A 16122-nucleotide genomic window follows, 5' to 3' on the forward strand; every position below is an offset into this window, starting at 1 on the left:
TGTTATATTCATTAGCCAAGGGAGCGAGATTTTTTGAAGACCTTACGATTGGTGAGTGCCACAGAAGCATGCGCATATGAACAGCATGAGGATGTGGAGGATGAGGATAAGGGGGTAGGTGTCGGCCCCCATAACTCGACTAACCTAGTGGGTCCAGTGTGGTGAGCGCTAACCTGATAGAGCAGTAACTCACGGGCTTCTCTTGAGAAAAGTATAGGAAGGACCAAAGCCTACAGCGAGGTGGATGTATATGCCAAAAAAAAAAAAAACTGGACAAAGGAAATATTTTCTCTTTAAAAATCTTTAGAGAGCTAAAATGAATCATTTACACATTACTGTGTATGCACCACATGGTAATCGCATGTATTTGCCTAAATTATAAGACAGCATTTTACCTAAGGAATTTCATATACTTTGTATATAAGTATGAAATCTTAGAACAAGCATGCTAATTTTTGGGCAAACTCATTTCACTTATGGAATTGATATTTCAAACTTGGCAACTATTGATTTTTTTCAAAGGACTTATAGGAATTTTATTTAGGATTTAAATTTCTGCTTTAAATCATACCTATTGGCAGTAGGTGTTTGGTGGACATTCTAAAAGATCTTACCATATTTAAAGACAGGAAGGTTTTAAAATCTAGCATCCTAACCAAACCCACAGAGCTGTTGAATCTCCATGACACACAGCTAACATTGACCCACCTCAGCAAGACAGATGTGCTTCTTCTGTTACCTCCATCCCAGGTGCCCCCTGATTTCCTTGGAAATTGTGCTTTTGTTGGATTCGAGGGGTGAATTTATCAACATATTTTTCAGTGGTTATGCAGAACTTATTTCCCTTCTGTGGTCTGCTGTTTGTTTTATTATGGAACCTTTGGCTTCAGCAACCTATTCATTTTTAAGAAGCTAAGCTGTCAGTTTTGCCTTTTTTGTTTTTCCCTTGGGAAGATTTTATGTGACAGATTCCGGCTCCATTCTTTGTATTTTCGTTAAACATTTCTCAGCTCTGTTTCCTTATGTTTTCCTTCTGCTCACTTGTATCGTTTCTTAAGGGAAACAGCGTTAAGGAAAAGAATGATGGTTTGTCACTTTTCCTTAGACTGAGAAAGTAATCCTGTCCATTCCCATGCAGTGTAAAACTAGTGGAGTCCTTTCTCATTATCATAGAGTCAGTCCAGTTTTGTGAAAAAGCTAAAATAAAATAAAGAGGAAATATATTATGTGATTTTAATTGCGTTTTTCTCTTCCTCTATCATACTAAGTCAACCTTTCTTTCTACTTGGTGATTTTTATACTAACTGCATGCTATGTTACCTCATTTTCATTAAAATCCCATATATACAATAATTATAAAAACCCTCCTGCTAACAATCAGTGTTTATTAAGAAGGCAGAATGGGGAATGATATTTAATTATTTTTGTGCATCCACAGTTAAATATCTGTGGGCTAGGAATATTCTGTTAGTGAACATTAAAATGTATTTCTATGGCATTTTCTCTTTTAACTTTTGTTTAGATAAAACTTTTGGAATGAAGTATTAAATTTAAAATGCATTAAGAAAAAGTTCCTAGTAGTTTACATTCAGTCCCAGATAATATGAAGAAATTAAAAGCTTTTTAAAAAAATTTTACGGGCTTACTTAAATATAAGTTTTAATATATTCCAATGAGTGGAAAGTCTAATGAAGTTAGCATGGGCAGTGGTATCAGAAACTACAGTGCTTTTTATACCTACGTTTTTCTGTTCTTAGCCCAGAGAAAAAGGTCGGATGCGTTTCCACAGGCTACAGAATGTACAAATTGCACTTGACTATTTGAAAAGACGCCAGGTATGAAGGTTTTCAGACTCTAATTATAAAAACGTATGTGATTAAGTAAATCTACATAAAACATGTCAGGGAAGAAAAAGGTTAAACATGACTATGAATTATAATAATGAAGCTGTGCTTTGGTGAGGCAAATATTTTAAAGTGTTTTTAAACATTTGTTCTGAAGAAAAGGAAGTTAATATTAGGTATAAACTCAGAAGGAATTATAAGTGGCTACATTTCCATCTGAATAAGAGCAACTGATTTTCTCTGTTTGAATTGGAATGCATTTGCCTAGGCAGTTAATGACATTTTAGTAGCAATGGAATGTTAAGTATGCCTAAGAACAGTACTTGGTACTGGGGAAACAACATTTTATTTTTTACCCTTAGTATATAAAAACACTTCATTTTATGAAAACATTTTATATCATGCTTTCTAAAACTCAGTATAAGCATTCATAGTACTTAATAGTGATTAGGCAATATTTTATTTTTTATAAGTTGATAATTATCTCGGTCCATTTTATTCTGCTGTACTAGAATACCTGAGAGTGAGTATTTCATAAAGAACAGAAATTTATTTCTCATATATTTTGGAATCTGGACGTCCAAGATCAAGGCACCACCATTTGGTGTCTGGTGAGGACTGCTTTCTCTGGAGGAGAGGACCCTGTGTCTTCACATATCAGAAGGGACAAGGGACAGGAAGGTGAAAAAGCAAACTCAGTCCCTCATCAAGCCTCTTTATATAAGGGCATCTCATCACATTCAAGAGAGGAGGAGCCCTCATGACATAATTCATTAATGTTTTTTCTCTCTTTCTCTCTTCCATGGTGCTGGGGATGGAACCCAAGGCCTCAGCCCTGGCAAGTGCTCTACCAGTGAGCTACATCCCCAGCCCCATAATTATCTCTTAAAGGTCCACCTTTCAACCTCATCACAGAGGCAGCATCTGAATTTTGGAATTGTATACATTCAAACCATAGTAATAATGTTAGGTAGTTTATGAGTGATTAAAACTTAAATAACATTCCTGACAACAGTCTTCAACTAGCTTGAGGTTTCTGGAAAAGAATGTTGGATGTGATCTTTATTAGGTAGCATTTTGTATTGTAGTAGCATAAGTCTTTCAAGTACAAGAGAAAAAGGCAGGAGAGTTGAAAATTAATGAAAATAACGAGAAATTGGGTGGCAACAGTTTTTAGAGGAGTGGGTAAAAAAAGAAAGTAAGGAAAAGGGGAGAGGGGAACACTGCATTTTATTATTCCTTTATTTAGCTTATTATGCATATTTAAATTCTCTTAGTTATTAAATGCTAGTAAATACTTAGTGCTTAACTCTTTTAAATATTACTACTTTTGCCTCATTATTCTGCATTCTAGTGGAAATTTCCAAAGTATTAATGGTTACTTATGCACTCTTGCTTGAAATATTTGTGGTAGTATTTTTCCAGTAAGTAAAATGTTAGATATTATGTTATATAATTCTTGGCAATTAATACATGATATTTGACTCTTTTGTCTGGGAAGTAAATGTTAGACATTATCATTACATTAATTTACCTGAATGCCTCGTTTAGCAGTTGATAAGCTTTAGTCTGAGTATTATACTATTTTTTAATTTGAACAGTCTTCCAAATGTTCAATAACATATACCAATTTATGATAGATTGATAGAAAAATAATGCTATTTTTTAAATCATTTGTGATGGAAGTGTGAGACATTGTTAAAATTATTTTATGGATCAGAACAATTTCCTATCTAATGATAAAGATGAAAAACATATTTTGAAAGAACAATTATTTCTAATTTTAAGATTGTAGATACTTAGGCCTTCCTGACTGCAGTTGTATTTTTGACAAGTAGATGCTTTTAGTACTTGTTTTATAAGACAAAACCAAATAACACCCATATTGCCTTTGTGCTTACTCTGTACTTTGCTATATTAAAATAACTGAGGGCTGGGGATGTAGCTCAGTGCTAGAGTACTTGCCTGTAATGCAGGAGGAACTGGTACAGTCCCCAATACCCCTCCTCTGCCCCTCAAAAATAAGGTAACAGTAAACCAGTATTTTGGTGATTACTGTATTTGCATATTTAAGGATTGCTTTTTTGTAGGTAAAGATAACTCGTGTGCTGGTTTAGTAACATTTTTCTCTTTTCCATATATGAAACAGGTGAAATTAGTGAATATTAGAAATGATGACATAACAGACGGAAATCCCAAATTGACTTTGGGATTAATATGGACAATAATTTTGCACTTTCAGGTAAGTCCACTTTTTCTTAGATATCATTTCTTAAGTCTTTTATGGCTAATTTTAAGGTAGTTCTTATGAAGGACTTTTTGTATCCTATGAAAGAAAAATCAATTTGGGACTGATTTTCTTAAACAATATATTTAAATTGTTCTTTCAAGTAACACTGTGAACCTGGCTTCACATTTCCTGTTCTCCACGAGCTTGAATGTAGTTTTAAGGACTGTGCTTGTAATTATAGATTTGGAAGACACAGAGTTTCATTCTTGAATGCAGTCACATTTTTTTTTCATTTTTGACAATGTTATCTATTTTAGAGATTTTATAAAGTAATCCTTATTTAGAATAATTTTTATCCTTATTAAAAATAAGTTTGTTGTTTCTTTGATATACACTAGATGGCAGTAGAATTATCCTAAAGAGATCTGACTTAGAAGAAAAGTACTGCCTGTATTGTGCCTAGTGTCTGCTCATGAAATGTTCTATGTGCACAGAACCCATCCTGCAGTAGGCATGCTGTGCCTCTTACTGATTACTGTGCAGTTGAACCTTGAAGTTAAGATAGATAGTTTTCTAGCTCCAGAAAGGAATTGGTGTTCTCAATCAAATCTTGAGAGGAATTAGGCTTAAAAAAAAATTGACTGAAATGTAATATTTGAGGGGAATGAGCCATTTGGAAATGGGAGAGATAAGACAGATAATGGAGAGCTTTGGGGAAGAGATTCCAGGTGGGTTCCAGGACCTAAATGGGCATTGGAGGAGATATAAGAGGAGGAGAGGTGCTAGTAGACTGTAGGGAGGCTAATGTAGGTGAATGTCCAGTCAATGTCACTGTTGAAATCATTACTGGAGGGTCCCATCCTTAGAGGATACGGGTATGAAGCCAGGATTTAGATATGGAGCCCATAACCAGATCTTGTAACAGAATTGGGTAAAGTCTAAGTAGATTTTGCCCCAAAGTTGAATTCCTGTGCAGTTTCTCAGTAGCTTTCTCAGAAAACCTTTAATTATTTCTAAGTGGATCAGGGTCCCTGCATTTTTTTAAAAAGTTGTCAATGGACCTTTGTGAGTTTTTTTTTTTTTTTAAATTATATATGGTGCTGAGAACTGAACCCAGTGCCTCACATGTGCCAGGCAAGCACTGTACCACCGAGCCACAATTCCAGCCCCACCCTGCACATTTAGCAGGACCAAAACTTGAAGAATCCCATATGGTTCTCTCAAAACTCAACTCAAAGTGGATCAAGGACTTATGTACTAGAACAGAGGCCCTGTGCCTAATAGAAAAAATATAGGCCCAAGTCTCCACCATGTTGGCTTAGGAACTGACTTACTTAACAAGTCTCCTACAGCTCAAGAAGTAAAATCAAGGATCAATAAATGGGATCTTTCATACTGAAAACCTTCTTCACAGCAAAGGAAACAATCAATGTGAAGAGAGAGCCTACAGAGTGGGAGAAAATCTTTACCACATGCACTTCAGATAGAGCATTCATCTCTAGGATATTTAAAGAACTAAAAACTTAACACCAAAATAAACAAATAGCCCAATCAATAAGTGGGCTAAGGAAATGAACAGATACTTTACAGTTGATAAACAAATATATGAAAAAAAATGTTCAACATCTCTAGTAATTAGAGAAATTCAAATCAAAACTACATTGAGATTCCATCTCACTCCAGTCAGAATGTTATCAAGAATACAAGCAACAATAAATGTCGGTGAGGATGTGGGGGCAAAAGTGTACTCGTACCTTGCTGGTAGGATTGCAAAATGGTGCAAACACTGTAGAAAGAAAGTATGGAGATCCCTCAGAAAACTTGGAATGGAACTACTATTTGACAAAATAATCCCACTCCTAGGTTTATACACAAAGGACTTAAAATCAGTGTATTATAGTGATGCAGCCACATCAGTATTCATGGCAGCTCAATTCACAATAGCTAAACTATGGAACCAACCTAGGTGCCTTTCAGCAGATGAATGAATAAAGATAATATGGTATATATAAACAATGGAATATTACTCAGCCATAAAGAAGAAGGAAATTATGACATTTGCAGGTAAATGGATGGAGCTGGAGAATATCATGCTAAACAAAATAAGTCAATCTGAAAGAATCAAAGACCAAATGTTTTCTCTGCTATGCAGATGCTAATTCACAAAAGGAGGGGCAGGGCTAGGGAAGAAGAGAGGTAGTTTGGATTAGACAGAGGGGAGTGAAAGGTGGGGAGGGGGTATGGAAGTAGGAATGATAGTAGAATGAATTGGACATTATTACTCTATGTGCATGTATGATTATATGACCTGTGTAATTCTACATCATATACAACCAGAAGAAAGAGGAGTTATACTCCATTTAAGTATGATGTGTCAAAATACATTCTACTGTTGTGTGTGAGTAATTAGAACAAGAAAAAGAAAAAGAAGAAGAAAAAAAACAGATGGCTGAGTTGGAGGCCTGTCACAGGAGGGAGCCAATCTCTTCACCACCCAACTGGTGAGGCAGGCTGTGTAGACACCAGAATAAAGATTGCTCTAAAGCAGTAGAAAGCACTCAGGCTTTAGAAGAAGGGAGAATTAAGTTTTGTTCTTGAATTTTTTATTTCGTGCTGTGATGGCACTGGGAAAATTACTTAATCACTCTGAGCTTGGAAAATTGTGTTTTAGAAAACAGAATCTATCATTTATTTGTAAAATAGATGGAAATGAGCAGAGTCCATAGTCAGGAGATAAGGTGAGAAGCTGAGGTGGTGTTCTCAGACAGTAGTGATAAAGGTCATGGCTCAGGGGAGGATGGGAAACTCGGTGCAAGAGATGAGGGTTTTTCGGTGGTGATGGTGATGGTGATGGTACTGTTGTTGAACCTAGGACCTTGCATATGCTAGGCAAGCTCTCTGCCACTGAACTATATCTCCAGCCCTTTTTAATTTTATTTTGAGATGGTCTCACTAAGTTGCTAGATCTGTCCTCAAATCTGTAATCCTCCTGCCTCAGCTGAGTAGATGGGGTTATAGGCATGTACCACAGAGCCTGGCAAAAGATGACAAGATTTTTAAGAAGGAAAAAAGGGACTTGACCACAGGGCATAGAGGATGGAGAAGAGACTTAGTAAGGGATGATTCATCTCTAGCCTGAGAGATCAGAAAACAGTAAACTACAAAAGACATAGGGGTGAAGGCCAAGGGGTGGTGGACAACTACTGTCTTTCTGAGTGGGTTTGATGGCAGGTGGGATGTCCTGTTTATCCACAGGGTATTTGGAGGCAGGTGAGCAGAACAGAACTGAGAAGTCAGAGGTACAGGTGTTAATAATCTTGGGAGTTATTGGTATACAACTTGTTGTTGAAGTGACCACAGAGAAAGGATCTTTAGAGGACCCAAGAGAAGAGCACAGATGGAGAAGATCTGAAGGTCTTTTCACAGGTTCAGGAAAAGATGCTACTGAGGAAATAGAAAGGAATATATAGAGAGGTGGATGAAGCAACAGGAAGATGAATTGATAAAACCAAGAGAAGAAAATTTCAAGTATGGAAGAGTGATGAACAGTAAGAAATGTTGCTAGAGACCATGAGAAGATTATATCAGTGTGCAGGTTAATAGTTTGTCTGTAAGGAAGATGTGGGAGACCTTGGAGAAAACACTTCCCATGCTGTTGGGAGCAGAGATTAGAAAATAATAAATAGATATGTGAGGATGTGGTTGGGAATTAGAAGCAGTGGATTTAGACTCTAAGTTTGAGGAAATTTGAAGCAAAAGATCCTTCAAGAAAAATTACATATTAAGGAAGCTCTTTGGGACAACGTGGGTGTAGTTCAGTGGTAGAGTGCTTACTTAGCATGGACAAGAGGGAAGAGAAGGCTTAGTTAGAAGAAATATCAGAAGAAGATTTCCTTCTGATATGTTCCTGTGGAATCCACTGTATTGTAGGACCTGAATTACAAGACATTAATATCGATATTTTAAAGTTAGAACAAGGTTTATTGAAAATGGAACCTATCTATATTTTGGTAAAAATGAAAATGTTTCTTCTATTTAAATGAAAAAACTTTTCTTAGTACTGTCATAACTGAAAATTAGAACTGTTTTCTGGTATCCCAAGGTATAAAGCTATTTATAACAGTGGTAATCATTCCTCACTCAGAGTGACTGAGCCTTTTTCCCCTCTCTGTACCTTACATAAGTAGGGAAGTAATTTCAGAAGACCAATTTATTTATTTTAAAAATATTTGCTATGGGCATGACTCATTGAATCTGTGTTACAGGGAGGCATTTTGCAGGGAGGCATTATCATTTCACTAATCCTGTACCATTAGCCACCATATGCTCAGTCCAGAAATATTAAGATAATTAAGTACATTGTCTTGTCTATTAGGAAAATGTTCATAATTAATCATAATCAAGAGTGATGAATCTATTGGCCACAAAAATAGAAATAAAGAGGTATAGGAAGAGAGCATTGTGATAGGATTAGGAAGGATTAGAAAATAAAGGAAATTTTTATAGCTAGTAGAGATAGACTTTGCAAGATGGTGCCAACTCAGGCAGATACTAAAGTTGAGCTATTGCTGGGAGAGGAAACAGTGCATGTGGTGAGGAAATGGACAGTTGCTTAGTTTGGCAGGGCTGGAGGGAAGGGTGGTGGGGACTGAAATCACAGGTTGCCTCTCCAGCATCTTAGTAGGAATCCCAACATCACCCATTTAAATACTTTTGAGTAATGTTCTGTTGCCTTTGAAGAAATTTAAAATCAAATGAACAACAACCTGACAATCCCAAGACCTTATTTTTGCCATTGTCTTCAGTTTTTGCCACTGGAGAATGTTAATTCCTATTTTATTTTATTTTTTAATATTTACTTTTTAGTTGTAGTTGGACACAAAACCTTAATTTATTTTTATGCGGTGCTGAGGATCGAACCCAGGGCCTCGCGCGTGCTAGGCGAATGCTCTACCACTGAGCCACAACCCGAGCCCTAATTTCTATTTTAAATGATACAGGAAAATAATACAGTGAGGTGTCTATTACTAACAAGTATCTGCAACATTATTGATGATTATTGAATATTCTTACTCAGTGAAATACAGTGAGTTCTATCTTCTGATTTAATTTTTTTGCAGTCAAATGATGTTTGCCTCTGTGTTAAGTGCATTTTATGCTATGCTAGTTTCTTTTGTATCATATCTGTGACTCAGTGTTAGAAATATGCACACCTGAGATAATCAGGTTCCATTCTAATTTATTATTTTTCCAGCAGGTCCCTACTGATCTGTATAATATTTAACTAGAGTACAAGTATGAAGGTTACATATAAAGTTTAACTGCCTTTACTCATGTATAACAATGCACAGATGTTTCCTTTGGCTAAGTTTCCCTGCTTTAAATCCTGTCATTCATTGATCTGCTCATATGAAAGTTTTAATGATCAGATAATGGCGATGGCTTGGAACTGTAGTTATTTGAAAAATATTTCAAACTATATTAAAAGATTTATTTTAGAAAGAATTTTTTAAAATTTTATTCATTATTATTATTTCTTCTTGGGCTAATTATTGAATCAGATTTTTATGTGCTGTTTTGAATAAGAGTCTTTAATATAATTTGGGATTTTTTGAGCTTGTTTGTGTGAAAGTACCAGAATTAGTTGGTGTTTTTTAAGGAAAAAGGGTTTTATTTTAAATAGTAGAGACTATTTGAAACTGAATTTGAAAGGCACTTTGCTAAATCTCTCCTGACTGGTATTTGCTTTCTGTTTGCTCTCTGATTGGTTGAACCACCAGTAGTTTCAAAGGTTAATGCAAACTTTGGTAGGGTGTCTGCATTACAGAAAGCTGAGAGTTAATGTGAGGGTCATAATCCTCTCTAGCAGTGAATCAAGGGTTTGCCTTGAAAGCTCATCAGTGTTGTCATTTGGCAGTGAGCAGTAATGTTGGTCTAAGAGGATTGGTGGCCAGAAATAAGCCACGGTGTCTAATGAGACACAGGGACCCGGCTGGGCAAGATGCCACAGCATTTCTTGCGTGTGCCTTTTTCATAAGCAAAATGGCCTCAGGCTGAAGAGGATGGTCACAAAGTCTGTGAGGAATTACAAGTCAGAATAGAATCTCTGGACTTCATGGAGAAGGTCTAAGCCTGGATTTTGAAATGAGGGGCTTTGTGGAGCTGTGATCTACAGATCAAATGGGGAATGTGTGTGGCTGTGTAAGAGCCGAGAAAGAAGAACAGTATTTCGATCCTGCCAAAACTCCTTTGAGCCCTGAAAAATATCCTCCCGGAAGAAAATATTTCAGAAGAAAACTGAGCCAGAAAGCTGTAGGGAACCCAGAGTTGGTGGAGCAAAAGAGTAGAAATGAAGGCAAGAAGTGTGACATTCAGTTTTCAAGAAAACAGCCAACTCTTTTATCCAGAGGACTGGAACCGGAGGGCTCTGCTCCCTCTGGCCCTGCACCAGAAGACTGTGTTCAGCGAGAGAAGACAGAGGTTGCAACTGATGGTGTTAAACAGAAACTTCTGCTGAGGGCTGCAAGTAGTGGGTCTTACCAAGTGAACACGTCTCCTGTTAAAGACAGTGAAATAAAAGCATACGTAAGTGCCCTGGATGAAGAGCTTTCAGAAAATGACAGCACTCCATATTGTGCAAAGACGAAGAAGCATTTAGATGATGTCAACACAAGAGAAATAACATTCCAGAGAAAAACTGATGTTTTTCCTTTCCGAAAGGCAGCCAGCTTAAGTTCCATTCACTGTGATAGAGAGAGATCACTTGCAAAGAGTGAGTCTGCTGAAATTCCCTCAGAAAGTTATAGCAGTGTTCAAGACAGGCCAGGCACTGAGAGATTTTGCCCTTGTGCAACACACCATGTTCAGTTCACAAAAAGGAGATGCCATTCGCTCTGTGCTATTATGTCCTCTGTTTCCAAGGACACATATGGAGATGAGGTAAGTGAAATGTGAAGCCTGAATTTAAGGTGTAAATAAGTTTTCCACTTGCCTGCATTAGACTGAGGTTTTGTAATTTGTTATGTGAAAGCTATAGAGTTCTTGGTCTATTTTATTCTAGCCTTACAAATATTTGATTATTGTGATTTTTTTGGTGTTATTTGTATTCTTTTTTGAAGTTTTACTTTGACATTTTGTACACTTATTGTTGGAATAATTAGAAAAGCACTGGTTTAAGAGAATGTTATTTTTTAAAAATTTTCTAGTTCATTGACTTTTCTTATGGATTAGCCTGTGGAAACTTAGCTACATGATAGTTAAGAGTTAAATGACAGAATAGTCATAACAATCAAATATTTCAAAATAGTAGAGGGGATTTTGAATATTCCCCCAAACTGAGAAATAATAAATGTCTAAGATGATAGAAATGTCAATTGATCATTACAAATTGTACACAGATATTGAAATGCCACACTGTGCCCCATAAATATATATCATTACTATATGTTAATTAAAAATTTAAAAAATATTGAAAAATGAAAGCAGTCATGATAAGACAATAGTTTGGATATTGTTCAGTAGCTTGGATATGTTTATATAGTACAGTTACCAGTCAATACTGACTTACTGTCCCACAAATTTAAAAAGTCAAATTTCAGTTCTCTCTCAGTTTCATGTACAAAAACATTCAGAAAATTGCTTCCAATTCTATATGTATGTTGGAGGTGGGGGCACAGATGAAATTGCTTAAATCTGTTCTCTTTGTTTACATGAGTTATTTCTTGGTTCCCATCAGAAATAAGAAATCATTAAGACAACATGTGATAGAAATTTGCATATGACACACACTTCCAGGAAGTTGAGATCTTTATTCATGACATTGATATTTAAGTTCCATACAAGTTTCTTCTCTGGGGTTTTTTCTTGTCTTTAAAAGTAATAGGATCTGCATTTATTTACTTGCCTGGGAAGTGAATTATTTAAACAACTTTGCCATGTTACCAGTTGGGAGTTGACAGCTTTTTATTTAAGAGATTCCTAACTTTATCTTTTAACCAAAACATCTGGATGTAAGTGATATATGTAACGTTCAACATTCCTGGGCAGGTAATTGTATCATTGGGCAGAAATCATTTATTTGCACAGTGATAGAATGAGGTGTTATCAGGGTTAGTGTGCACAGTCATCCTTGACCTTGGCTGGTGAGTTCTCCTGAAGGTGTCCCAGTTTGTACACACCACACACCTTGCCATTATTATGTCATCACTTCTGTTTACATTTTACAGTGGTGGCATTTTAAATAGAAAGCCTCCAGTCTGTCATTCTCTGTGTAGGTCTGGAATAAAGGCTGGTGTAAAAAGAATTTTTTTTTTTTTTTGGCTGTTATGTTTATGAATGTAAGCCCTTGGTTTACTTTCACATTTTCCAGCTGCTTTTTGCATAATTTGGCTTCAAGTTGGTAGTACGTTTTTTTCAGTTTCTTAAAATCTGTTTCCTAAGTGGTATATGAGCGTCCCCCGCCCCCACACTTTTTAGTCTTATCCTCAGGCCTAGGATATTGCTCTTGTTTGTAATTTGTGTAACCAGTGATTTTGAAACTTAAGGAAAATCTGTGTGAAAATAAGTCATAAACCTGCCATCAGAATTGTTAAGCATTGATTTGGAGGTACTTAACAAAGCCTGGCTTCTGCTAGGTCAGAGTTGAGTGGGAGAGTCATAATTTTATCTGAGGAGTTTGACATCTCACTTCCCTGCAGTGCAGATGAAGACTATTCTGTGGCATACAAAGAGCCAGACCCAACAGTTCAGCTGTTGCTGTTGGAGCATTCTTTCTGTTTCCTTGGAGGTGTTTAACTCTGCTTAATTGTCTCTGCTTAGAACTTTCCACAGAACTCTTTTATCTTACATTGGATTCCATACTTTTCACTGGAAAATTAGATTCAGTGGAGAGCTCCCAACCCCTTCATTAGTGTTCAGTTCCAGAAATGGTTAGCCAACACTTGTTTATTCCTTTCACATACTTTTTTATGTCTTCCCTACTTGATCCATTTTTCCTCTTAGTTGTATGCTTGGTTGGGCTTGATGACATGTGAGTTAATTTCCAAGTGGATAATGTACAATTCTTTGAGCTCATCTTAACCTGACTTGAACTTCTTGAGTCCTGTGACATTAGTCAATCTCAGTATGGATGACCAGTGTACCTCCTCTTTAAATCCTTATAATTGGCTGACCTAGAGTGGCCCTCCAGGCTCTGGGGCTCCGAGGCCAAGCAGCTGGCCCTTCTTTGCATGCCAGATGAGTATAAATCTCATAAGCATGCTACATGTTATTAGGATAAGTAGGTGAGTAAATAAGAAAAAAAAGGGGGGAGTATCTTAGATTTGTATGCTTCTTTTAATTGGTAAAATTAAAAGCAGACACATTATGTCTCAGGATCATCCCAATAACTGTATGAAATAGGCCAAATTGATAGGTCTTCTTATATAGAATGAAGAAATAGAAACTCACAGATATTAAGTAAGTCCTGAAGGACTATAGTAAATAGGATTAGTTGTGTTAATGGTGGCATGACATCTGTTTCATTTAATTGTCAAAAAATTTCTGCTTGAATAAAATAGACATTATTATTGCTGTATATATATATGTGACTGTATGACCAATATAATTCTGCAATGTGTACACTCAGAAAAATGAGAAATTATACCCCATATGATTCAAATGTATGTCAAGATCATTGTACTGACATGTGTAACTAATTAAAACAAATTAAATAATTTAAAAAAAAAAGACATCTAAGGAGGTGACATTGATCAGGAGACTGAAAAAGGAACCAAAAAAAAAAAAAAAAAGAATTTCTGCTTGGGTGTAACAGTAGTCCCAGGTAATGGGAGACTGAGGTAGGAAGATTGCATGGGCCCAGGAATTTGGGACTGTAATGCTCTATGCTGATGGGGTGTCCATTCTAAATTCAGCATGAGGAGGGGTGAACTGGCCCAGTTCAGAGATGTAGCAGATCATAACTCATGTGCTGATCATTAGTGGGATCACACCTGCCCCCCAGCCTGGGCAACATAGCAAAGCCTTATCTCTTAGGGGGAAAAATTCTGAAGGAGATTGCTAAGAAGAGATCAGAGCAGGATTTGATGTTTATAGGATTGTCTGTGAAAGATGAATGTCATAAACAGAGGTGACAGAGGGTAGATTATCTTTGGGGACATTGGGGCTGGACTTGGGGATTCCCTGGTTTATATAATACATGCTTCTCATACTTTATGACAGGGTCTCCTACTTTTTACCTTGAGCTCTTTCCATAAAGCATTCTTTTTTTCCCCCTTTTTTTAATTTCACAAATTCTGCCTCTTCCCAGTCTTGTCAAGTTAATGTCAGCAAAGATAGTTGAATTCTATATTTATAGGCCAGGGAATCTCTAATCTGAGCACATGTAAGAATAATCTGAGTTAATTGCAGACCATATAGGTGCATTTATGTCATCCCCAGTGATTCTAATATAGTAGATCAGGCTGGAACTCTACAGGTGGGATGGAAAGCTTTTTGCTATTCTTAGTCTATGGCTCTTCTTCTCCGAGTTTGGACCCAGAGTCCTTGCAGGGGAATCATCTGAAATGTTTATTGAAAACATCCTACCCCAGATTTAACTTATCAGAATAGTTCTTGGCAGGGAGAGAGTGTTGTATATGTTGGCATATACATATGTAGATCTGTTTTTTTATTGATTTGCTTTTTAATTCTAATTGGTTATATATGATGGCACAATGCAATTCATTTTATATTACACATATAGAGCACAATTTTTTAAGAAACTGATTGTACACAAAGTATTTTTGCACCATTCATATCTTATACATGTACTTAGGGTAATGATGACACAAAATTTTGAGAATCTGCTTTCCCTTTTAGCATTTGCTGTCTCATTTTCTTCTCAGTGTAGATTTTCTGATAAGTAGTGGATAATGGCCCTACAAGGCAAGTGATCTGAGTTCTTTATAGTCAAGCTTTGCTATCAGAAAGCAGTGTGTGACTTAGCAGTTCATTTCTCTAGTTCTAGAGAAGGATTTGGACCAGATCATGATTCTATGACTGATGGTGTTTTTAGAAATCTGTAATATACTAGTCACTTCCCCATTACATTACTTATCTTCCAGAGCAGGTCTATGAAGTGATTCTTTAGATTTATCATTATGGATGAGGAAATTGAGGCTCAGGAAAATTAAATAAATTGCTCAGCTCACATAACTAGCAAGTAATGGAGCGTGGATTTGCCCCAAGTTGTCTACCAAGTTGAACTCTGAACCTCCTTTTCCCACATACATCTTTTTCAGCTTTAAATGTTCATGAACCTAAGTACATAGGCATGAGCTTTTTTGTTTGTTCATTTATTTTCACTTCTTCTCTGCATCTCTTCCTGTATTTCTGTGTCAGAAATTTATTATGTATTATATATTGAACCCCAACTGAGCACTTAGAGTTAAGTAAAACAGCCATGTGCATTATAGCCTGCTGTTTGTTCAGAACAAATGACAGGACCAGGGCCGTAAACCTAGGTTCCTAAAAATTAGGTTTCTGAGATGGTGACAGATTTTAACTTCCCACAAAACCATATGACCATATTAAAGAAGGAAGCTACTTCCATGTTTCTTTCCATTCTCTGGTGAATTGCCAATTAATAGTGCAATGACCTAAAGAAAGATGAGAAATGAGGAGTATGGATATTGTAAAAATTATATCATCAGTATTTGAGTAATGAAGAATTGAGTATTTTTATTTTATTAATTATTATATTAAAAACTTAAAAATTTTTATTAACCATCTTAGAAGAGAATAATGCATTAATACTCAATTGCTCTGAATTATTTTTTTTCATTATTGTTTCTCTGAAAATATGAAGCTTAGACAATAGAATTCATATGGAGAATTCAAGGACTTGGATAAAATTTAAATGCTTTTCCTTTCATATGATAGTTTTGCTCCACATATCTTGGAAGACAAAGGTAATTCATTGTATAGTTGACTAGTTTATTTCTATCTGAACAATTTGATCTCTTTTGAAAAAATACAAATGAATTCATTGATTTTTGACTAGTTTCTTGT

At 36.1% G+C, this 16122-nt stretch overlaps 1 protein-coding gene across 11 annotated transcripts in view; it reads left to right on the forward strand.

Moving 5' to 3' along the window:
• The window catches only part of Dst (dystonin), a 345440-nt gene that overhangs the window by 128939 nt on the left and 200379 nt on the right, over window positions 1–16122 (forward strand). For 9 of the 11 annotated variants that reach the window (XM_076858540.2, XM_076858545.2, XM_076858542.2 and 6 more), the window contains 2 exons: window positions 1758–1835; window positions 3994–4086. In XM_076858540.2, coding sequence (XP_076714655.2) covers window positions 1758–1835; window positions 3994–4086 — 171 coding nt within the window. Of the gene's footprint in view, window positions 1–15; window positions 115–1757; window positions 1836–3993; window positions 4087–16122 lie in introns of those variants that run through there. The other 2 variants (XM_076858543.2, XM_076858549.2) reach the window with 2 other exon arrangements.

Source organism: Callospermophilus lateralis, chromosome 6 (assembly GCF_048772815.1).
Source record: "Callospermophilus lateralis isolate mCalLat2 chromosome 6, mCalLat2.hap1, whole genome shotgun sequence".
NCBI lineage: Eukaryota > Metazoa > Chordata > Mammalia > Rodentia > Sciuridae > Callospermophilus > Callospermophilus lateralis.